The sequence below is a fragment of the Solanum dulcamara genome, chromosome 3 (genome assembly GCF_947179165.1).
Source record: "Solanum dulcamara chromosome 3, daSolDulc1.2, whole genome shotgun sequence".
Lineage (NCBI taxonomy): Eukaryota > Viridiplantae > Streptophyta > Magnoliopsida > Solanales > Solanaceae > Solanum > Solanum dulcamara.
Window position 1 is genome coordinate 60,204,553 of NC_077239.1, and position 24,642 is coordinate 60,229,194.

Here is a 24,642-nt window from a genome sequence, read left to right on the forward strand (position 1 = left end):
TCCCTCTTATTCGCTATGCGCTTAATACTATCTTGTCTTTGTTTGCCTTTTCCGGTGCCAGAGCCACTTGCCTCCTCTTCGAATTGCTTATTTTCTCCATTGTCTTCCTCTGTATTTTTGTTGCTTGCCTCATTATCTGAGTCGGCTACCTCCTCTTCAGACTGGGAGTGAGCGACCTCAGCCTCAGCAGCTGCCATTGATCTAGTGGTCCTGGGTGCATGGGGAGAAATATTAGTCATGACTTACACCTCGAACCAACTAGAGGATTCTCTTCCTAACCCCTGGTTCGAATTGTTAACTGATTCCTCAGACGATGAGTCATAAAGTTAGGACGAATTCTTTATTTGTTTAGGTCACATGATACCTGTGAAAATGAAAAAAGTTAATGTTCATACAAGAAAGTGCGACAATTTAAACGGGTACTTAGACTTCCCCAAAATTATACAAGCATCGCAATATCCCTTAAGAAATGGCGTCGCTCAATCCATCATAGGGTGATCTCAAGCTAATTCGGAAATAAAATTTGTTTTTGAGATTTTCCAATGTTTTGGTAAGTCATTCTACATGGTGGACCTTCACGGGTCGTGAAGATATTCACGGACGGTGAAGGGTTCCGTAGTGACTGCCAGTTATGGGGTTCAGTGAAATAGCCTTAAAATTTTCCAAGTATTGGACCACAGTCGGCATCACGGGCCGTGAAGAGTTCTACGATCCGTAAAACCTTCTATGAACCTACACTTAGAAAAATTCCCAAGAAAAGGATAACAGGCATCCACCACGGTCTGTGAAGTGCAATATGGACCGTGGAGAGTGTCTTCATCCTCAGCCAAAATAAATCAACCATGGTCGATCCTCCCATTATTCCAAAATCAACATACAATACACAATTTCAATCACATTCACCATATTAGCCATAAAATCAGTCCAAATAATCCTCATTAGCAAAATCAATCACAAATTCATTGTCACAAACTACAATATACTTCTATAGTCTCTTGCATTTACACAAAAATAAATTAAATATGTCAATTCTACTAGATATTACGTTTGATAGAAAAAAAAACATGGCAACAAAACTTCTAGGCGGTCAGGATGCCCTAACTCTCCAGCAATGACTCTAAAATTTTATATGCCCAAACTTACACTTCAATTAAGAAGCACAAAGCGGTGGTTGTCAAATATAGAACTCAACTAGGTTGGGGTCGAACCCATAGAAAACTCAGAGGAAATCAGTCTACTAACGTAAACTCAATTGTAGTCAATATTTCCAAACAACAAAAATGCATAAAGTAAATTAGGAGTTTTTTTGTTTTAATAAGTAAATTATTTTAGTAATAGAGTGAAACAAACTTAAGGTTGTAAACAATATGAGAAGGTAACTAGGACTGTATTTCCCCATGATATGTAACTCAGTAGTCATAAGGTATCAGTGATATCGTATCAAGGTTTCGCATGAAAAATCTAGAAAGTTATGTACATATAAACACCTCCCAGTCCTATTAGATGTATTTTACTCATCGCCTCCCGGTATCAGAGTATATTTCCAACTAACCCTTGCTTTTAGTCTAAAAAAACTACCCTCTCGGGCTCAGATTCTTAGACAAAGGTTTTGAACTCGAATCTCTGTTGTAGTTTCTTTTCCTAATCACTACCCCTCTCCCAAGCAAATAATGAAATACAGGTGAGTTTTAACGTGTGCACTCGTTAAAAGGGAAACAAGATGAAGAAAACTACAATGCTGCTAAATAATGAACGTCAATCACCTATACGTTTGCCTACTTCATTATTTTTTCATGGTTACCACAACCCTGGTTATGGGGTTTAGCTACTCATATTCGCAAGGAATAAATCAAGAATCAATATAAAATTCATAAGGCAATATTTGTGATTATGCAAAATTAAACCTTGAATCATAAGAACGAAGAACGAATCAAGAACGAACAAAATATTAGATTGCACATTTGAATCTTGAAAAGTAGTCGAAGTTATGTTCTCACAATTTTCACAATACTCAAAAATCAGTAAAAGTACGTAACCCTTAAAATAAAATGAGTTTGGATATTTATAGAAGTACAAAACCCAATCTTAACCCAACTAGAAAAACTTAAGTCGGCAGAGTTCACGCCAAGGCTTCACAATCCGTATTCACTTTCACGCCCCGTAGTCATGCTCTATGGTGTTTAACTTAGCTCCACAACTGTGTGGGCTTCTGCTCCTTCACAGGAAATCATCACCCCTAGTGGTCCTCATCACGCCCTGTAGTCGGGTCCGTAGTAATTTCAGGGGCAATTTCAACTCTCTTCAGCATATCCTTCACGAGCTCTGGTCATGACCTCGCGGTGAACTCCACGGACTGTGAAGAGTTTTGTGAGTTCTACTTAGCAAAAATTCTCCTCAGTTTTAGGCTCAGCATATCAGCACAACGGTCAGCCACCATGAATTGTATAAGGCATCACGGACCGTGGTGGCACTCGTGGTCCTTTGCCTATAGCATTTCTCAGAAAAAATTCCTCAAAACTTCAAAATCAACCCAAAACTCATGCACGACTTAGATTTTCTGCAAAATGAACAAAACGCACATCATATCTACAAAACATGCTTGAATAATCCACCATTTTGAGCATTGAAAGTGTCGCAAAATATGTGACACATCAGTTAACTAGCATACAATCATCAATAAGGAAAACAGAGAAGGAAAATAACACATGAATCTAACGAGGTTCGGCTAGGCCTAATCCTTCAAGTAAAAGCAAAGAGAGTTTTTCATTATAAAAAAAGGTGTAACAATGATTTAGAACCCTAACTACATCCCTTATATATAGATCCCAAGTAGTCTCAAACCTAAAGGGAAAAGGTTCTCCCAATCCTAAACTGACAATATATTCCTTTCCCAAATTTATTTGGACATCTCCAACCCACAACACCAATGTTTACACTAAAATATTGTCAACACCATTTTAGTGTAAATCAATTCCAATGGACAACACTAAATTTTACACTAAAAAGAATATTCTTTCTATATTCTTCTATCTCTTTAATATTATATTATTATTTTATTTATTTTACTCATATCTTTTTATTTCATAAAACAAATTTTTTTATTCCCCCTCCCCCCTACCCCCATATAATCATCCTATATAATTCATATTCTTTTCTTACATAATAATTTAATATAAAATTATTTTATACCATAACTTTTTTAATAATATAAAGTGCAAACTAATATTATACATTATTTATTAACAATATATTTTATTTGCACTTTTCATATTTGTGATCATTATACTTTTTATACAATTATAATTTATAATAAAATTAACTTATCTTTAATATAAAAATAATGTATACGGAAATTAATTTATACAAATTATACATTAAAGTTGAGATTTAAAATTAATATTATAAAGATACTACATAAAAAATAAGGTATAGTAAAAATATATCATTTATAATATATTAAGTTATACAATAAAAATAATAATAAAACCATCAAAAAGAGATTTGATGTTGACGAATAGTGTCACAGTAAATTTGGTGTGATACTATTCACGCACTCTAATAATGTGAAATATAGTACTCCCTCTATTCAATATTAACTAAATTTTTGAGGCTTTTTTTATAGTTCAAGACAAGTGAATTGTTCAAAAGTTCAAGATAAATGTTTAAATGTTTTTTTTTTCATTTTTGCCCTTCATTTACATTTTCTAGGAAATAAGTGCAAAAAAGTTAATTGCTTATATTTATGATTTTACTTTGAATTGCTTCTATTTTCAAGAATAGTTTGACAATAACTAAAAGGGTAAAAGTGAAAAGTGATGTTCAATATTTTGTACCAAAATAGGATTAGGTGTAAAATTTGGTATTGAATTGGAGAAAGCCTTAAGACAAAGGGTCTCATAAACCAATAGGGATTATGAGTTTTCTAAAATATGATGCGAGAAGGATCTACTACGAATCATTGGGAGCGATCTTCTGTAACATGCATAATTATGATTGTGATTTTATATAATCCGAGTCGTATTTGAAATATGTCACTAATGAAATGAATAAAATGATCCTACAAATGACGCGTTTGATATAATTTTTTCACATGATACGGACAATTTATTTGCCGAACATGAACATTTTGTTATAAATTTTAAAATGATGAGTCTTATATATATATATATATATATAAAATTAAACATATGGGTCAATTTTTTCATTTTAATTTTTTTTTGAAATCGAGATTTAGAATCTCAAATCATATATTTATGGAGAATTTCAAATTTAAAATCATGATCCCAAATTTACATATCCAAATGCCTATTTGATTTCATGACATTATAATGTATGTGCAAATACAAGCATAGCCTCCCATGAGAAATCTGAAAAGCTAAGCAAGAGGAGCAATTTGATGGCTTGCCCTTTCTGTCATGATGAAGAAATTGCACGGAATATGTCTTTTCATTTTCTTGGGTGTAGGTATTCCATCGGAAGAGCTCAGTGGACTAACTGTTTACCTTTTGGTTTTTCATTGTTCAAACAAATTAAAGGACAGCAAAGTTAGAAGGAAATATAGTTTTAGCACTTCTAGAGTACTATGCCTTTCCCACTTTGATGCAAAATCATGACAAGTGCAGTAAAATGGCTGTTTTGAGTCCTCCCCTTTTAGATAAACAAACATGACTTCAAGCCACACAAATCACACTTTTTTGGATGAGTTTTCGAAACTAATGATGGTCCAATTCAAGAATAAGAGAAATTTAATTTTGAGATAGAATTCCATGAACAAAAGTGGGGAGGTTGGAAACGATAAGAATAAAAACAAAACAAACATTGTCAAGAATTAAAAATGTTCAAAGCTATTGGATTTAGCCAAATCCGTGGACGACACACTGGCTCCATGCTTTTAACACATGAAAAGAAATCACCACACTATTTTTTTTTTTGTTTCTTTATACTGAAATTTGAACTATATCTCCTACTATTTTCACTAATGTGCTGTAATATCCCTTATGTTATTCTGAGTGCTGATGATGATAATTCAGACTAGAGTGAAAAGTAGGGTAGAGAAGTGAGTTGTAAAGCTTGAAAGTACTAGTCAGTGTAAAGATGAAAGAGCCAACACTGAATGTCAGGAGTGATATCTTCCCCAAAGGGTCTTCTCATTTTCCTTTTGTCATTGTTTTCAGTGACAGTCAGTTAATGGACCGTCTCACGTTACTTTACTGTTTTTACTACCAAAGAAAAACTGTACTTCTTAGATCCTCCCATCACTTCTCTCTGAGCAAATTAGTGAGTGAGTAGGAAACTTGTCACCTTAATTACAAGCTTCAACTTTCAAGTTGAGTTCAGAAATAGAAAATAAGTACTTAGATTTAAAAAACAAACTATGAAATTCCTTCACAAAGTTAGGGTAGGCACTTGTTTGATTGCATGCTACCATAGGGTTTGATAATACAAGTTCCTCTACAGTTAACAATAATTAATTAATTTTAAAGGTCAAGTAGATAATTTTACTTCAAGAAAAATTACAACATAAACATGCCCAGTCATTTTTTTTCTAATGTATCATTGTTTGATCAGAGCTTCATTTCAACATGAACAATGTCTGAGACTTAACAAAAAACAAGAACCTTAAACTTCGTTTTCCTCAAATTCATGCGGTAGATTGATACATGAAAACAACTGTTGTCATGCATAATTTGTAGTACTACTTTTTTTAGACAAATCAATTGGCACTCTTCTGGCAGCCACACAAAAGAAAAATCATTTCTCCAGTGGATTAACCCAACTAACTCTAGAAGAAACCCAAACATAAAAGACCAAAATTCAACACAGCAAGATCAGAGAGATTCATTTGACATGCAATCTCCTAATATTTATCTGTTCTGAGATCATCAAGCGACTACTACCATTAATAAATTAATGGTCAGCCAGGTACAAAAGTGCTCCAAGTAGTAACATTAAGATAAACTTATACTTAACCAACATGAAAATGTATTTAACCAAACCTAGATTAATCCTAAGATCTGATCTTCTATGCATTTACAGAACTATAAAACACCTTGTAACTTGCACTGATTGTCAGCAATCGGCAGAGAAGTCAGCAGCATCTGTGAAGGGCATAAGGGTGTCATAAGATCTTGAAATAAAGATGACAACAACATTTTAATTGGTAAAGTGCGGTTATTAGGAAAGAAGAAATAACAAAGGATAAATGCTCCCTTTGAGTTCGAGAGAAACACAAGATAATGAATGATAAATGCACGATAATGAACTATTTTTGCTCGAGACAAATCTTCATAAAGTTAAACAATATGTCAAATTGCAAAATTCTAGCTTGCCAAAACTCAACAAGTGCTCGAGGAATAACAAATGTGATTTTTAATTAAATGCGAAGAGGTACATTTGTGTTGATGTGTAGATATGCAACATCATAATCAACTACTCACTTGATGGTTCTTGAAACACTAAGCTTAATGGTCACTTAAAAGCTTCAGACTTACCCTTTGAAATGCTCTAGGTCCACACTAGATGCTCCCATTATATTTATCAATGGTCATTTTCTATTATCAGATCATCCATCCGAACAAATCGACAATCCTTTTCATATATCTTTAATATGTTGTAATTTTATATCAATATTAACCTTTTCTTGAGCTAAAAGAGTAGTCCGTAACCTACTATAAGTTGATGGAACATAATCAAGTATATGATTTGCCGCCAAAATCTTCAAATACTTTTTAAAGTAAGAAGAAGAGGCAAGGTTGAATGATAAATCTGATACGTAGAACATCCGAGCTGCCAACTTGTAGGCAGTGTTTCTGTTAGAAATGCTAAAAGATTTCTCTAGTGCTCCACCATTTGAACCTTTTCTCTTTTTCGTTTGTGATAAATTTGAGCCTTCTGGTAGAGATACATAATCTGCCTTTTTTCTTGCATCCAATTGTACCATTGATTTGTTTCTTTTCAGCTACAAATACTTCATGGTTAATTCCTTTGCATATTGTAACTCCTTGACCAGAAAGCTTTAGAAGATGTGCTTTTACTTTGGAATATGAACCATAACTTTTTTATTGCAAAAATTAGCACTATTTCCACCACCATTAAGAGCAACCATAAGAACCTTAATATGATTCCATATAGGTTTGTCATCAAAATCTAGCACTTTTTGTTGGTCTCAAAATACCCTTACTTTTTAGTTTTCAGCGCTACTGATGATGCCATGGAGGAACAGAGAACATTTCTCTTCCTCCAAAGCCAAAAGAAATTCAAAAGTTCTCTATTCCTCCATGGCATCATCAATAGCAGCTGAAAAACAAAAAGAAAAGGGTATTTCAAGACCAACAAAAAGTGTTGGATCAGATTTTGATGACAAACTTTTATGGAATCACGTTAAGGTTCTTATGGTTGCTCCTAATGGTGGTGGAAATAGAGCGTGGTCATGTAATTTTTGCAATAAAAAAGTTACGGGTTCATATTCGAAAGACACATCTTCTAAAGCTTTTCAGTCAGGAAGTTGCAATATGCAAAGAAATCAGCCATGAAGTATGTGCAGCATTTAAGATGGAGAATGAAGAAGCTGGAATGAAAAAATCAATGGTACAATTGGATGCAAGAAAAAAGGCAGATTATGTATCTCTACCAGAAGGCTCAGATTTATCACAACCGAAAAAGAGAAAGGTTCAACTGGTGGAGCACAAGAGAAATCTTTTAGCATTTCTAATAGAAACACTGCCGACAAATTGGCGGCTTGGATGTTCTACGCATCAAGTTTATCATTCAAAGTGCCACAAAAAGTGGCATGGTTTACCTAGTTGCTAGCCAATGAAGCAGTTTTGACATTGGACAATGTGGCCAAGAGAGGTATCACTCAATGCAACAGATTCTCCCTATGTGGTAAGGAAATAGAGACAGTGAGACACCTCTTTCTACATTGCAATTTCACTGACCAACTGTTATAAGTTTTTCTTAATCTCAGAGGCATTTCGTGGAGATTGCCTAGTAAGATTGACAAGGCTCTATTCAGTTGGGAGGAGGATGGAGTTGGGACTACAAACAGAGAGATGGAGGATGATCCCTACTTGTATCTGGTGGACTATGTGGAGAGAAAGAGTGATAGATGTTTTGAGAATAGGAACAACAACCTGCAGGATGTAAAGCTTAAATGTATTTTGTTGTTTTGTTTTTGGTATACAAATGTCTACTCCAATGAGACTCAGTCAATCATAGATGTTTTAGGGTCCATTTAGATTATGGTTCAGTTTTGGGGAAGATTATACTTCTTTTTCTTCTTATTTGTAAATATGGTTTTTCAGTACTACCTAAGTACCGACTTAAATAAAAATGTTAAGAGTGTCAAGAAAAGGTTTATCATTCGACCTCACAACTTCTCCTTACTTTAAAAAGTATTCGGAGTTTTTGGCGGCAAATCATATACCTGGTTATGTTCCACCAACTTAAAATAGGTTACGCTCTACTCTTTTGGCTCAAGAAAAGACTAATATAAATAGAAAATTACAACCTATTAGAGATACATGGAAAAGATAAGGATTATCGATTTGTTCGGACGGGTGGTCTGCTATTAAAAGGCGACCATTGTTAAATATAATGGGAACATCTAGTGGTGGACCAATATTTTTGAAATCAGTTAATTCTAGTGGAATTGTCAAGGATGTTGAGTATATGGCTAAGTTGTTTGTTAAAGCCACAGAAGATGTTGATCCAAAAAATGTTGTTCAAGTTATCAATGATAATGCGGGAAATACGAAGCTTGCCGGTTCTATTGTTGAACAAACTTTTCCACACATATTTTGGACACCGTGTGTTCATTGCCTAAATCTTGCTTTGAAAAATGTGTCAACCTTTCGAAAAATCACCTCACTTCTCAAGTAGTGAATGAATACTAAAATTGATTGGTGAAGTGAGTAGCTTAATGAATTTTGTGGTGAATCATGACAAGCATGCCATTTTCCAAAAGTATTCGGAACTATCTTTGTTAAAAGTTATCAAAAAGTATTCGGAACTATCTTTGTTAAAAGTTGTCACAACTAGATTTGCTTCCCATATTATCATGAGTTCTCATATTCATAAAGTAAAATCGTCACGGGAAAAAAGGTGGTGTATGACAAACGGAAGAATTACACGGGAGATAAAGTACATGAAGCAAGGGTACGTGAAATAATATCTCTTGTGATGGATGATGAATGGTGGGATAGAGTTGAATACTTTTTAAAGTGTATGGAACCGATAGTATCTAGGCTTAGAAGAGCCGGCCTTGATTTTCCACAATTGCACCTTATTTATGACATGTGGGATACAATGATTGAAAAGGTGAAGGTGATTGTATTTGAGCATGAGGGGAAAGATCTTATTAACGGCCAATCAGACTTTTTTGGATAAAATTCAAGAAATTCTCGTGGCTAGGTGGAATGAGAGTAATACTCCGTTGCATTGCATGACACATTTCTTGGTTCCCAAATACTACCATGAATCGTGGTTTCAAGGTAAAAGCAATGGGATAAAAAGACTTGTTCCTAATGAAGATAGAGAGATTTCCTTCAATAGAATCAAATGCTTTCAATTAACAAAGATCCAAATGATTTAAATCAAGATTCTTTGGAGTACGGGGCATTTGTAGTGGAAATGGTCACTTTAGTGAGCCTCATGTGATTGATGCTATGGGGTATGGGGAACCTCTATCTTAGTGGGCTAACCATGATGTAAATGTTCCACTTTTACAAAGTTTGGCTTACAAATTGCTTTCCCAACCGGCTTCTTCATCTTGTTGCGAAAGGAATTGGAGAACTTTTTCATTAATTTATAGCATCAAGAGAAACAAGTTGGCTACTTCAAAGACCGAAGATTTAGTTTTTGTGCGTTATAATCTTCGCTCTCTCTAGAAGAAAAGAAAAATACTCAAGTGGTCAAAGCAAAAATTGGGATTTAGGCAAGTTTTTTGATATTTCTTGAGTAATATTTTAATATGATAAGTTTCTTTTACAATATTCTAAATTCATTTGGTATTGTTTTAGGTGGGGATCGTTTTAATATTGATGAAAGTATCAACGATTTAGTTGAATTGTCAATTGACGAACCTCAACTAGGAGTCCTCTTTGAAAATGAAGTTAAAGATTAGGAAGAAGATGGCATGGAAGAAATTGAGGAAGATGGCCTATGAATTGAATGTACTCATGAAGATGCCTCAAGTATAACATGGTTTAAATGTGCATGTTATGTACTCTTTTTTGCTCTATGAACTTGTGAGCATGGAGTTTATGTATGAATTTTTGTGATCATTTGATTATCTTAATTTGAATAGCTAATTATTTAAAATTTGTGACTCATGACTCTTGACTTTTTGTTAGTCTATTTGATTCTAACTTGTGTAACTTCTAAAGACTAAAGGTATGTTTCATTTGATTTATATCTCTCGACTCTTGACTCTTTTTTTTAAAACTTTTATTTGTTATATTTTGATAAGCTTATAATATCTTAATACTTTGTTGTGTGAGTTGTAGGAAAATGGATGAATCATGCCCTTTTGGATAGGTCTACATGCTTGCAGCCTGCCTATATATTGGGTATTGAGAATAAGAGACTCAATTGCTAGTTACTACACTCTACAAGGAACAAGTTACATGTAAGTTTTCTGTAAGTTTTCCACAAAGTGTCATATTTATGCATATTTTTATAGCTGTATTTTTAGATTTTTAGGTTGGTTTTTTTTTTCCGAGTCTCCACAACCGTATCCATATCCCTGAATCTTAAAAATTAGATCATGAAGGATCCGACATGCGGATCCGCACTCGTGTCGGACACCCACACCAGAGTCTGAGCAACTTAGCTCTACATCATAACAGGACTGTGGCAGATATATAGTCTCTTCAAGGCTGGTATTTAATTTTCAGAAGAAGTTTGAATGATTGAGAAATCGCAAAAATGATTGAATTCTTTAAAACTCTTGAATCTTTTCAAGGGTTAGAGATTGGGATGGATAGACTATAGTGGAATGGACATAGAAAAGGGGCATACAAAGTAAGTTCAGAGTACAAGTACTTAAATTTGACAATGTCACAGAACATCATCTGGCCATGGAAACAAATTTGGAAACACATAACACCTCTGAAGGTTGCATGCTTGTCATGGCTGTTAGCAAAAGAGGCTGTTCTGACACGTGAAAACCTGTGAAAGAGGAACAACATTTTAGTTAGACACTGTTGTTTGTGTGGGAGAGGCAGCTGAGACACTGGGACACTTGTTCTTGCATTGCAGAATCACAGATGAACTATGGAAGATTTTCATCAACATAGCGAGATTGTTGACTCTCTAGTTGGGAGGAAGCTGGGATTGGAGCCAGTAATAGGAGCTATAGGAGAACCATCCCAGCCTGCATTTGGTGGACTCTTTGGGAGGAGAGGAATGCTAGATGTTTTGAAGACAGAAATAGAACAATACAGAAGATTAAAACAGATCGTATTTTGCTTTGATGTTACCAGTATCAAAAAAGAAAAAAAGATTGTATTTTTTTTTTGTGTTTTCGGTGTACAAAGAACTCTCCTATAGATGCAGAAGATATCCTAGAAGTTTTAGAATCATGATAGGAAGAGAACATCTTTGTTTCTTACTAAATACTTGTTGTAAAATGGTTTTAGCACTACCCAAGTGCTGGTTTATCTTACAAATGTTACCTAATTAAAAAAAAGATTATGAACTAAATATTATCCATCTAATTTTGAAGTAGAACATAACATAATAATCATTTATAGGTTTTCAATAAATGTATCTGCCTCAACATTGGGCATTTAGTTGTTTGGCTCACAAATACTAATTTAGTGATAAAGTCAAAGACTTTAACTGACATTGTCTTCCACCAGATGAAAGGAAGCACGAAAGCTACTCCCCTCCTAGCAACAAAATACTATCTTCTCTTTGAAAGCAATGAAGCACCGAAAACATTATTTGAGTGAAAAAGTAAAAAAAACAAAATTAGCAGGGGATTTCTATGAAACAGAAATTTCAAGGCCAAAGGTCCTAGAACACCGAAAACCTCTTTCTTTGAGATGACTTTTCCCCTTGAACCTTTGTCACAAAGAACAAATTTAAAATGGAGCCACGTCTCTGGTAGATTCTATAGCCAGTTGGAAGGGAGTCAAATATTTCATCTGTGCTGTCCCTCCCCTGCCCAGAGAGGTTTTCTCTTGAAAGGCAAAAGAGGAACTGTTGGTAACAGTGAAAGCCATGTATATAGAGAGTGTTTGGGTAAGGTAAGCTTACTTTCTGCTTATTTATGCATTTGGTGAACACCAAAAGTGCTTGTAACCCAAGTAATTATAGGTCAAAATCAACAGAAACCATAAGTTAGTTATCCAGCTTATGTCTTTTCAACTTATAAGCAGTTTTAGCTTGACCTAAACTTTTACTCTCTTTATTTCAATTGTGTATCTTACTTTGCTTTGTAATTTGTTTCAAAAAAGAATGCCACTTTCTATATTTATCAACTCTCTAATTCAAACATCCATGTGGCTGTTTAAGATCACAAGCTCAAGGGGAAGTTTAGTACATTACACACATCTTCAGTTTAACAAGATAAAAAAAAACTCCCTTTCTTAAACTCTGTGCTCAGTCATACTACTACTATTACATCAATAACAAGAAGAAGATACCCAGTGTAATCCAATAAGTAAGGTCTGCGGAGGATGGTGTGTATGCAGCCTTAGCCCTACCTTGTGAAGACAAATAAAATGACATGGAAGGAGTACTATTTTATCCATAATAATTTTTGCAATTCCTAAAATTCCCTTCCAAAACAAACACCCAACTCCCTTTCCATTCTTGTCATTTGTCTATCTCCATGAGAGATACTTTAGAATTTATATTTTTTCAACAACATTAAGGGCATCTTAAACATTTTAACATAGAAGTGCTTATCAACATTGTTTACCGAACACATCAACTATTCTTTATTTGTTTCAACACTTCAATCCAAACACATTACTGCTTACTGCTTAGTTACAAGATCAACTTCAAAATTTGTAGTTATCCACTACTTGCAATCAGTAAAGCAAAAAGGCCTCATAAACAACAAACCAACCCCATCTAGGCTCTACCCTCCTCATGGCATATTGAGCCAGTGGGTTTACACATGACACTGCTTCAGCCACGTTTCCCATGTACATTAAAATCTTGAGGGTCCACTATGAAACACTTCCCCATTTGCAACTAATATTTGCATCAATTTGTATGAAGAGACATCAATTAACCTGACAGGTTGAATGACAAGAAATTTTGGCAGTACAAAGCCAAATGGAATCAGGCAATTGCAGCCAGAATTGCCAACATAGTAAAACCAGTTAAGCAGGAAATCACATTGTAAAAATATCTTCTCATCTTTAACTGCGTCCATATATTTGTAATTTATGACTGCAAAATTTTCCCATTATCATATCTCAAATTCGCTAGAAACTTACATTTTTGAATATTTCAATCACATGTTTCATACATTTAGTTTCAATTTTCCTCTATATATTCTACATTGCCTTAAATACTCAAGCTAGGGACACCAGCTCACTTCCCATTTTTGAATATCTTCCCTTGCAAATCTCAGACATTTTGTTTCACTTTCCGTTTTCCAAATATATTCCCTACATTGCATTCTTTCTTTCTATTTTTCTAGTGATTTGACTGATTTTTGACTGTGCATAGTTGTGTTTACTAGGCTAAATTTGTACCCAGATTATATCTTGTCATTGTTGGTGTGATTTGCCCTACTACATTGCCTCTGTTTTCAGTTTTGCCACCTGCCTGTCCATAGCTTACTGTATTTCTTGTGTTCTTGTCTTTAAACTTTAGTGTATTTCTTGTGGTCGAGCAGTGTTTTGAGTTTCTTTACTACTCGTTCATTTTCTTTATTTCGTTTGTCGTTTGAGTTCTTGTTATTGATTCTGATTATTCAGCCCTTATATTCTTGTTCTTGTGCAACATCTGTTTGGAGTTTTTGTTGCGATTCTTGCTTACTTGTGTTGTATTGAGTCCTGCCTTGTTTGATTCTTGTCTTTAAGGGTCTCACTTTTAATTCTATCATCCTTGCGGTATTAGTTTTACTAGCCTTTTCTTGCTTGTGCGTTAGTAGTGATTTCTTCTTGTTTTACTGTTCACGTTGATTAGTTTATATTGGCTTTAGTGGCTCTGGTGGACGATGGTATGCTAGGGTCTTGTTCTCGGCAGGGAGGGGGGCGAGGGCCGGGGGGAGGAGGGGTTAAGGGAGCCTCTAGGTTGAGAGTAGGGTCTTAGAACATAGGAACTTTATCGGAAAAGTCCATAGAGCCATTTAAGATTCTCAAGAAGAGGAGGATTAACAAGTTTGTGTCCAGGAAACCAAATGGGTAGGTACTAAGGTGCAAAAGGTGGACAGATATAAGTTGTGGTACTCGGGAGGTATGAGGAATATGAATGGGTCGGAATCTTACTAAACAAAGAGCTAAGGGAGCAAGTGGTAGAGGCTAGAAGGGTCAATGGTATGATGATGGCGATTAAGTTAATCGTTGGAGGGTCTACTTTGAATATTATTAATACATATGCAAGCAGGCCTGGACGAGGAGTAGAAGAAGAGCCTTTGGGAGGTTTTGGATGAGGTGGTGAGAGGTATTCCAAGATGAGATGCTTTTCGTAGGAGGAGATTTCAATTGACACATCGCACTATGCCCGAGGGGTTATGGCGATGTGCATGAAGGCTTTGATTTTGGAGATAGGAACAAAGGAGTCATCTCACTTATGGAGTTCGCAAGAGTCTTTGGGTTGATGGTAGCCAATTCGAGTTTCCCGAAGGAGGAACACTTGATTACCTTCCGTAGTTCGGTGGCCAAGACTCAGATAGACTCTTTGCTCTTTAGGAAGGGTGATAAAGGTCTTTATAAAGACTGTAAGGTTAACCTAAGTGAAAATCTTTCGACCCAACATAAGCTCTTCGTGATGGGTTTGGAGATCAAGAAGGAGAGGAAGAAGAGGGTTGTGGATGACCGACCAAGGATCAAATGGGGTAGCTTTACTATGGCCAGTGTCCCGGAGATAGAAGATAGGGGAGAAGTTGATGGCTATGGGGGCTTAGGGGAATAGTGGGGATGCGAACAATATGCGGAATAAGACTAAGTTGCATTAGGGAGATGGTTAGAACGGTGTTGAGTATCTCGAAAGGCCGATCTAGTGGGCATCGAGGGGACTAGTGTGGAATGGTGAAGTACAAAGGAAGGTGGAGGCAAAGAAGGGGGCTTGTGCGAAGTGGTAGAGAGTAAAGATGAGGAGTAGAAGCAAACAAATAGGGAGAAGTATAAGATGGCTACAAAAGAGCCAAAATTAGCGGTTAAGGCGGCAAAAACAACAACCTTGCTTATATGCAGAATTAGAGGACAAAAGTGGTATAAGAAGTTATACAGGCTAGCCAAGGCTAAAGAGAGAAGGGGTCGGAGCCAAGACCTTGACTAGGTAAAGTGCATCAAGCATGAGAACGACAAAGTACTGGTGGAGGAGGTACTTCATTAGAAGGAGATGACAATCATACTTCCATAAACTTTTGATTGTGTTGGGGGATTTGGAGCACTCAGAGAGGCGTCACGATTATGGTTATTTTAGGCGCATAAAGGTTGAGGAGTCTAAGTGTGTTATTCGTAGGATGCGCAGGGGTAGAGAGGTAGAGCGACTGGGCCAGATGAGATTTCGGTAGATCTTTGAAAGAGCACAAACGGGGAAAGTATGAAGTGGTTGACTGAGTTGTTTAATGTCGTTTTCAAGATGGTGAAGATGCCCAAAGCATGGAGAAATAGTACGAGGATTCATTGTACAAGAACAAGGATGATATTGCAAAAACTATAGGGGTATCTAGCTGGTAAGCCACACTATGAATGTTTAGGAGATAGTGATGGAGTTGAGGGGAGGAGGATCATGACTACTTTCGAGAACTAGTTCGGACTTATGCCAAGATGCTCGACTACTAAATCCATTCATCTCATAAGGATACTGGTGGAGTAGTATAGGAAGAGGAAGGACTTATACATGGTGTTCATTGACCTAGAAAAGGCTTACGACAAAGACCCCTAAGAAGATTCTATGGAGATGCTTGGAGGCTAGAGGTGTACCTATGGTGTACACTAGGTCGATTAAGGACATGTACGAATTACGATGGAGCTAAGACAAAAGTGAGGACAGTGGGAGGAGACTCGGAGCACTTTACCGTTTTGATGGGGTTGCACCAAGGATCAACCCTTAGCCTATTTTTATTTGCTTTGGTGATAGATGTATTGACGCGGCAGATTCAAGGTGAGGCGTCATGGTGCATGTTATTTACGGATGACGTAGTTTTGATTGATGAGACTCACAACAAAATTAACACTAAGTTGGAGGTTTAGAGACAAATCCTAGAGTCTAAAGGGTTTAGGTTGAGTAGCACCAAGACTGAATAAAAGGAGTGCAAGTTCAGTGATGTGACGTATGAGGCTGACGTGGAAGCGAGGCTCGATAGACAGGTCATCCTAAAGAGATGAGTTTCATGTATCTTGAGTCCATTATATAGGGAAATGAAGACATTGACGAGGATGAGGATGTCACTCACCACCTTGGTGAAGGGTGGATGAAATAGAGGCTTGCTTCTGGAGCTTTGTGTGATAAGAAAGTGTCACCTAAACTTAAAGGTAAGTTCTCCATAGTGGTGGTTAGACTAACTATGTTGTATGGGTGGAGTGTTTGCCAGTCAATAACTCTCACATTCAAAAAATGAAAGTGTCGGAGATGAGGATGTTGCGATGGATGAGTGGGTATACTAGGAGAGATAAAGATTAAAAATGAGGACATCCGAGACAAGGTAGGAGTGACTTCATTGGAAGACAAGATGCAAGAAACGAGATTGAGATGGTTTGAGCATGTGATGAAGAGATGCACGAATGCCCAGTGCTAAGGTTTGAGAGGTTGGTTATGGATGGGTCCAGGAGAGGTAGAGGTAGTCAAAAAAGTATTGGGAGAGATGATTAGACAGGATATGGCACAGCTGCAGCTTACCAAGAACATGACCTTAGATAGGTAAATGTGGAGAACACAAATTAGGGTAAAAGGTTAGCAGGTAAGAGTGCGTCCATACTAGTAGATAAGAGTGCATTGCCTTGTTGCCCTTATTAGTAGTCGTAGTACTATGCTTGTTGTTTCTTGTTCTTCGATTTTTGTTAATATCTGTCGTTTCTTATAGTTCGATTATAGTATTAGTTTTTTCTACTACTATTCTGCTACTATTTGTTGTTTTTGTTACTATCTATTGTCTCTTGTACTTCCATTACGTCTTTTCTAGACTTTTTTTTGTCTTGAAGCGAGGGTCTATCGAAAACAGCCTCTCTACCTCATCTCTAAAGTAAATGTAAGGTCTGCATACATTCTACCCTCCCGAGACCCCACTTTGTGGAACTACACAGGGCATGTTGTTGTTGTTGCTGCATTAGGTACTCATGCTAGCGACACGAGCACACTTGCTTCCCATTTTGAATATCTACCACTACAAATTACACCCTATTTCACTCACATTCATTCAACTGGAATGTTCTTATATGGGCATTGCTCAGTGGATTTAATAAAAACAGCTTGATTAAGAAGCAGAACAATACCAGATAATCAATTCCAGTAACGCAGGTATAGTAGAAGCTGTCAGTGACGCGCCAAATTTTGCAAATATGTTCCCCTTTTCTTGATGAACAGGCATTTTCCAATTTCAACAATCATTTCAATTTCCATTTTCATCTAACATTTTGCTTGACTTTCAGTTTTCTTTTTCTATGATCATAAATCAGAAAATTCAGATATTCTGTTTTACTTTGTTTACACTGCCTTAAAATATGCATGGCAGAAACAGGAAGGCACACTTGAACGCTGCTCATAGATGGGGAACTTTTCTGGCACTGAAATGGTTATAAGGTGAAATTAAGAAAAAGATGAAGGAACTCTGCTGCATAAAATTTGTGTACGAACTTGCTCACTTATAGAAATCACAAATAGGTTGATTCAGGAAAGAAGAAATGAATATATACCTGATAATTAGTGACATATCCAAGGGAGATACTAATTGTGCTCCTCCGAAATTGTAGGCAATACATTTGTTGTTTGCTTCGCTTCAGACATCTCAACTTCGCATGCAGCAACATCTGGAGTATTTTCGTTTTCCAATCTCATCTGTTTGAGCTTATCTAATTGTATAGCATGTAGCTCATATCTGATCATTAATGTTAATTGACCTTAACTTCTTCAGTAAGTACAAGCACACAGCATTTGCAAAGTTAGTACACGGAACTTACTTGGCAACAAAACCCTTAACGAGAGCAAAATATATCGTCCAAAACTGGTGATCCTTTAAAAAGCGTGGACATAATTTGAACCTCAATTGTGAGAGTTCCTAAATGTTGCAATGAACAACCGATGTAAGAAGATAATGATAAGAGTGAAGACAAGCTGCCACAACTAAATGCCAACTGATAAAGCTGATGCAGGTCTGTACCCAATATGACTAAATCCACAGAAAAAATACTTTTATAATCTACTGGAAATGCATGAACAAAATTTAAGCTCACAGTAGAAAACAAATCTCCAGAGAGAAACACTAACGCACAGGTGTGTAACAGGAAGTAGGAAGACAATAGATGCAAGCTGATGAAACTAACACGTGTCTCTCAGATATAGCCAATAACTGGTAGAAACAGGCATATAATAATCAAACTCCACTCAAGATACTGCTTAGGGGAAGGACTGCAGGATCACCTATATTATGCAACTAAAAGACCAAAAAAAAGTCACTAATCTTCTTTTTCTTCATACTTTGGTTGTTAATGTGACATGTATTTGGCAGCTTCACATGCCATTTTATCAAGTTATGAAATGCTGGCAGCCTAGTAGATTGGTGTTGGGTTCTTCTTCTAGGTAGATGACTGAAATTCCGTACTACATCAATGATCAACCTATCTAAGAAAGAATCTTTGCTAATGCCAAATGACATGCTTGGTGCTAAAGAAACTGGACATTGGGCCTAACTCAACTGCAAAAGAGGTGGTGAGGAATACCTAAAACCAAATAAAGAGACTGCAACCTATACACTTAACCAATGTGAGATTCTAATACCTTTGACATGCCCCGGTCTGAAGCATCTAATAATATCAACGATGGGTCCGACTCTATACCATGTAATAAAAAAGGGATAATGGGCCTAACTCAACTTCAAAAGCTGCTTGAAGTGGATAGGATTTCCCAAAGCTATATAAAAAGAGTACAAACTCATACATCCAATCTTTCACTCGAAAAATTGGTGGCGACTTATAACATTACCTTTATCAAAAAAATAAAAATTGGTAGTGACATTTACCCTATTAAACATATCCATAGGTTGCATCCACCAATTAATAAATTCTAGATCTCAAATAGACATAATACAAGTGTTAAAACATGGCCTGAGATACTTAGTCTAATCAATCTAGTAAGCAAAATAAACTGAAAACCAGGTCAAGGGTCTTTGTATTGTCTCATACTACAGTACAAAACTAAACCTTTTCCATAATTGAATACTCCCTTATTTCCTTTTCACATGGAAATCTTTCCTTTTCGGTCAATACCAAAAAGAAAGACACTTTCTTATGTTTCTTCAGACATTTTCATTTTAATCTTAATGATATGTACTTATAGGAATTGATATGAGTTTTTGAAAGCCCTACTAGATACTAGGAGTACTTTGGTATGTTAAATACATTTCGGGCCATTTGGTAGGATGCATTAGAAAAAATAATGCATGTATTAGCTTTGTGTATTATTAATATCTTGTTTGATACACTTTTTCAATTTATGTACATATTCTATTTGCTATAATTCTATGTATAACTAATACATGTCAAACCATAGTATTAGCAATGCAAGGTTTTCAAAGCACGTATTAGCATGGTTAAAAACATAATTGCCTCTCAAATCCTTTTCTACATCCTTTGACTATATTTTGTGGAGGATATTTTGTAAACAAATAATTTTTTTTAAAAAAATTATGCAATGTATATTATTTTTAATACACCAAACTAAATAGTAAAAAATACTCACGGTATAACCAACACCAGCATTACTAATACACCCTATTCAACACTATTCTTATACGCCCTACCAAACGACCCCTTAGTTTATATACAAGCAGTCCTCTTTATTTTCTAACTCTGTCTCCAGTCAAATATTGTCACGTGAATAAAAATGGGGGAAGTAACAGATAACAAAAGTTCCATTTTTATCTGCTAGGCATGATGATGAAGAGCATTAAAAGCCTTTTGCTAACTATCCACACTTGTTTGTATAAGGAGTTTGTCCGCATCAACTCAATTCTTGGTTCTAGTCCTCCAAATCACTTAGCACCTAGAAAAATGCAGCAGGTGTTCTATGTATGTATTGTTCATATTTTACACAGTCAAACATTCGTGCCTCTTGAAATCCACGAGAAAGGATCAAAATAGTTTTACAAAGTCCAAAGCGCAATTCCTAAATCTTCCTTCAACTCAGCTTTTTTAAAATCGTAAAGGGAACAGAAAGTAAAATAATGAAAGATAAGTAAAGACCTTGAGTTTGGAAAGAACAAGCAAAGCATGACGCTGTTGCCAATCAGATAGATCTTTCCCGGGTGTATCTCCATCCTCCTCCTCCTCCTCTGGGAGAGAGAAGTTTCGAAAGGTGTCAATGGAGAAGTTTTTGACAAAATCGAGTAATTGGTCAGTGACGCCGTAGAGTAGTTCGTCGTCCGGTTGAGCAGTAACAGTTGTGGTGGTGGTCCTTGTAGCTCTAGAGAGGCTTCGTCGGAACCATGAATATACATCCATCTAGGAGGAGGAATTTTTAACTCAGTCCCCAACCAAAACGTTGTACTAAAACATAAATTTCATCAAATTAATGTGTTATCCACATTTCCCAAGTATAACATACTGATTTAGTTTGTTATATGAATAAATTATAACTTCTTGTTGGGTACGAATAGGCATAAATATCAAAAAATTGAAAAATCGGATCCAATCATTTAATTTGATTCTTTAATTTTTTTGATTTGATTTCGTTTATTTATTAAAAAATTGGTTCTTCAATTCGGTGTTTGGGGTAAGGATCTTGATATTTTAGGGCACCGAACAATTGAACTTTTATTAAAAAAATATTTAAAAACAAAAATAAATATATATGTGGCCATTTTCTTAACCAAAAAACAAAAATCAATTAAATTCAGATAATTAATTTTAAATATTAATTCCAAGAGAAGCTCGAACATATTTTTATTGATGTACGTCATGTAAAGAATCCGTCTTCGTTATTGTTTTTCACGAACATTAATTGGAGGCGTAATGTTCTTGACAAAGATAAATATGATAAGTATCACAAGCTGAGACACATCATCACTTAACATAGTTTTAAGTGTTTTATTGTTCTCATTTTATTTTTTATTTGCATCGAAAAAATTATGTTAAAAATACCGAATCAAATTGAACTTGAAAATATCAAACCGAATCAAACTAGGGAAAAGAGTCAAAAATACCCTTCAACTTTTAATTAGTAGCGAGGCTTAACCTTAATTATATTATGCGACTATTTATGCCCTCGTTGTTACGAAACTTGTCGCCCTTACCCTACCTCGATGGAAATCACCAAATCAACCCAAATTAGTCCAAATTTCTTAAAAACAATCCATTCACATTTGAAATCCATTCTGACCCCTGTAGCTGTCCTAACCTAAAAAGATTTAACTCATTTCTCTTACCTATTTTTAAAAGAACTTCATTTAGGACTAAAATATTGGGATAGTTCTTTCAATTTCTTCCCATCCCCTCTTGGCCGATAGTTCTTCTAATGTCACAAAATAGTTATTCATCTCCAAAAAAAATGTGGCTGTGATTTGGTTGTCAAAAGTCTGACTACGAGTTTTATATCTAATCGATGAAAAAGATTTTTTTCAGATGTCCTCATCCGGATGTAAGTCTATTTTTTGAACGAATTTTTTATTATTATTCAATTTTTGTTCTTATTATTGTTCTTAGCGTATTTTTTTTACTGTTGTAATAATTTTTTTCATGTGGATATTGAGAATGAAAAGATCAATTTTTTTTCTAGATAGCTTATCTACGTAATATAGAGTTGTAGTTGAAAAACGTCAAGATTGAAATGGATAATTTGAAAATTGAAAATAGGTCATATGTCGGAAAAAATTGCTACATTGAAGGCAATTAATGATTTGAAAGTGGACAAGGTTAGGACATTTGAAGAGTTGTAAGATAAAATACAATTTTATGATTTTTTTTTTATTGAATTTATAGTTGCACTGATGACAAAGTGAAATCAGGATATGTTATTAGGTGTTTGGTGTTGTTTGTGATGTTGATGAGGCTCTTGGACCGTCTATCTTATGTTAGGTGCTTAGTTGATGAAGTAATGATTCTTATTTTTATTTGATTTTGAACTGAATGTACTAATCACTCATGCATTGATGTGAAACTATTTCAATGTTAGGTATTTAGTTGATAAAGTAATGTACTGAATGTACTAATCACTCATGATCTTTTTTTTAAATTATGATTTGAATTTTCTTATGATGTATGGACGAAGTACACACTAATAAATCTCAAAACAAAATCTAAATAAATAGCTACACAAGATCAAACATTGAAAAATAAATGATTATAAGTACTTTATATATGTTGACAAAAAAATAATTCGAACACATAAAAGAGTTTGTTCAGTACATATCCAAGCCTTTTCTTCACTGTTATGACCTTCAAATACAACAACCTTTAATACATAAACAAATTTGTTCATAATATTACAATCCCAAAAAGATGCAACCAAAAATGATCTTCGCAAGGAAAGATACTATCACCATCAACTACTAAACTTGTCACTGTTATGCCTTGCCATTATCCTTTCTTGTCTTAATTTTTTCCACTTTTAATTGCTTCAACATTCTTCCTATAACAGATGTATTGCCTTCCATGTAAGCCCTTTTGATTCATACAAGTCACTTGGTTTAGTCAAATCACTATCATTTCTAAGTTAATTTGTCTTGATCCAGTAGGTTGTGGTTAGTTTTATCTTTGTAGGATTCTAGACTTAAACTCTGAAGCACCTCTTGGCTTCAGGGTATTTCTTTCTCAACTTCAGGACCAAAATACTCAAAAACAAGATCACTTGGAGATGGATCAAATATGGAGTGCACAAATGACTTGCTAAAGATGGACTGCCAAGAGGCTGACTTTGACTTGATGCACAATCTTGCCTAGGTTGTGGAGCTGTCAAGGGAAAGCCCTCCACTGTTGTAGTATTTGGGGATTTGGGAGGGCTAGGCTCAACATCTTCTTCATCAATTAGAGTCCTATGCCTCTCCTTTGTTTGCTTCTTTTTCTTGTTGCATTGCTTGTCCATATGATATAAGAACAAATTATCTTAATTACAAGACTTTAGCATCACATTTCAAAACAAGTGATTATTTGAATTGTCCAGCTTTTTTACCTTTTGCTTCTTACTCTTAAATTGTTCACCCTTCAAGGTGCCTTAACCACTCATTTTATCCATTTGATAAAAGAATAAAATTATGACAATTTAATACTCTAGCACTACATTCTAAAATAAGTGACTACTAAACAAGAAAAAAATATTACCTTTTGCTTCTTACTCTTTTGTTGTCCAGCCTTAGAAGTGTCTTCCTCACTAATCTCTAGCACAAAAAAACACAATTATAAGACTCTAGAATAATATTCTAAAATAAATGACTACTTAGCAGAGGAGGTGGTTACCTTTTGACAGTCTCTAGCATTGTGTCCATGAACCCCACAGATTGAACATGTCATTTGTCTTCCTTTCCTTTGTGCAACCTACTCAGTTTGTCTCTCAAGTGTTTTATCTTTATCTATTTTTCTATTCACTTTAGGTATACCAGCTAGACTTACCAAAGGTGGTGGTTCCATTGCTTGTTCTGATTATATTTTTTAGAACTTTGGATCAGGCACTGATTGTAGCTTAGAATGATAAAGTCAAGAAATATGCCTCCTTTGAGTATCACCAATGGATCTCTTTCACGGAATCAAGGTTCTTGTAAAAAAAGTTCCTTGATTGAATCGGGACATGGTATTTCAGTAAGGCTTCATACACTATAAGTGCATTTCTGATTTGTCAAATTGACAATGTGCCTGACATTTTCTTCACTTATCTCAAAAGTGTGTATTTGAGGACTGAAACAAGTGAGAATATGTCATGAACTAAGTCTACATCATGGATATAGCTAGCACTTAGAATCACTTCTGGCCTGAGCAAACTCTTGACCTGGTTAATGCGAAAGCTTTTAAAAGATGAGCATGCAATGCAATAACTTAGTAAACAAACTCAATAACTTTATAGTTGAAAATCGGATATATGTATATGCATGTGCTTGTAAAATAATGGTAGAAGTTCAACTGACTCATCTAACTCGTCTATGAAGTCTCTAACATATTAAAGATAGGTTATCGGGGCAAGAACCCAGGCTACCTGAATACGCTACTAATAAAATAAATAAGCTTCTAATTTTCAAGATAAGTTAGAGACTTCTGAAAGCAAAGAGATCTCACCAAAGTTGGATGAAGGTGATCCTAATGATGTGTCTGT

At 35.3% G+C, this 24,642-nt stretch overlaps 2 protein-coding genes across 3 annotated transcripts; one reads left to right on the forward strand and one right to left on the reverse strand.

Annotated features, from left to right (window-relative positions):
- Positions 1-5,673: 5,673 nt before the first annotated feature.
- On the reverse strand, positions 5,674-20,995 carry LOC129882653 (uncharacterized). Of its 2 annotated transcripts, XR_008765813.1 has the most exons (5): positions 20,589-20,995; positions 18,309-18,406; positions 18,045-18,226; positions 17,625-17,915; positions 5,674-6,098 (listed from the first exon to the last, which is right to left on the reverse strand). XR_008765813.1 is itself a non-coding variant. In XM_055957042.1 (4 exons), exons 1-3 carry the CDS (start codon positions 20,844-20,846, stop codon positions 18,076-18,078), a joined length of 507 nt encoding a protein of 168 aa, XP_055813017.1. In that variant the 5' UTR covers positions 20,847-20,993; the 3' UTR covers positions 5,674-6,098; positions 18,045-18,075. The 2 variants fall into 2 exon arrangements, 1 of the variants encoding a protein (XP_055813017.1); XM_055957042.1 differs by lacking the exon at positions 17,625-17,915 and having other exon boundaries at positions 20,589-20,993.
- LOC129883589 (uncharacterized) lies at positions 14,510-15,099 on the forward strand. Its single transcript, XM_055958220.1, has 2 exons — positions 14,510-14,606; positions 14,717-15,099. Exons 1-2 carry the CDS (start codon positions 14,510-14,512, stop codon positions 15,097-15,099), a joined length of 480 nt encoding a protein of 159 aa, XP_055814195.1.
- Positions 20,996-24,642: the final 3,647 nt, after the last annotated feature.

Excerpts from the sequence above, each read along its gene's own strand:
- LOC129882653 (XM_055957042.1), bottom strand. The coding sequence starts at position 20,846 with ATGGATGTATATTCATGGTTCCGACGAAGCCTCTCTAGAGCTACAAGG. Across the intron at positions 18,407-20,588 it reads TTGTTCTTTCCAAACTCAAG|GAACTCTCACAATTGAGGTT; the intron begins GTCTTTACTTAT and ends TGCAACATTTAG. Across the intron at positions 18,227-18,308 it reads GTTAAGGGTTTTGTTGCCAA|ATATGAGCTACATGCTATAC; the intron begins GTAAGTTCCGTG and ends ATTAATGATCAG.
- LOC129883589 (XM_055958220.1), top strand. The coding sequence starts at position 14,510 with ATGGCGATTAAGTTAATCGTTGGAGGGTCTACTTTGAATATTATTAAT. Across the intron at positions 14,607-14,716 it reads AGAAGAAGAGCCTTTGGGAG|GCTTTGATTTTGGAGATAGG; the intron begins GTTTTGGATGAG and ends ATGTGCATGAAG.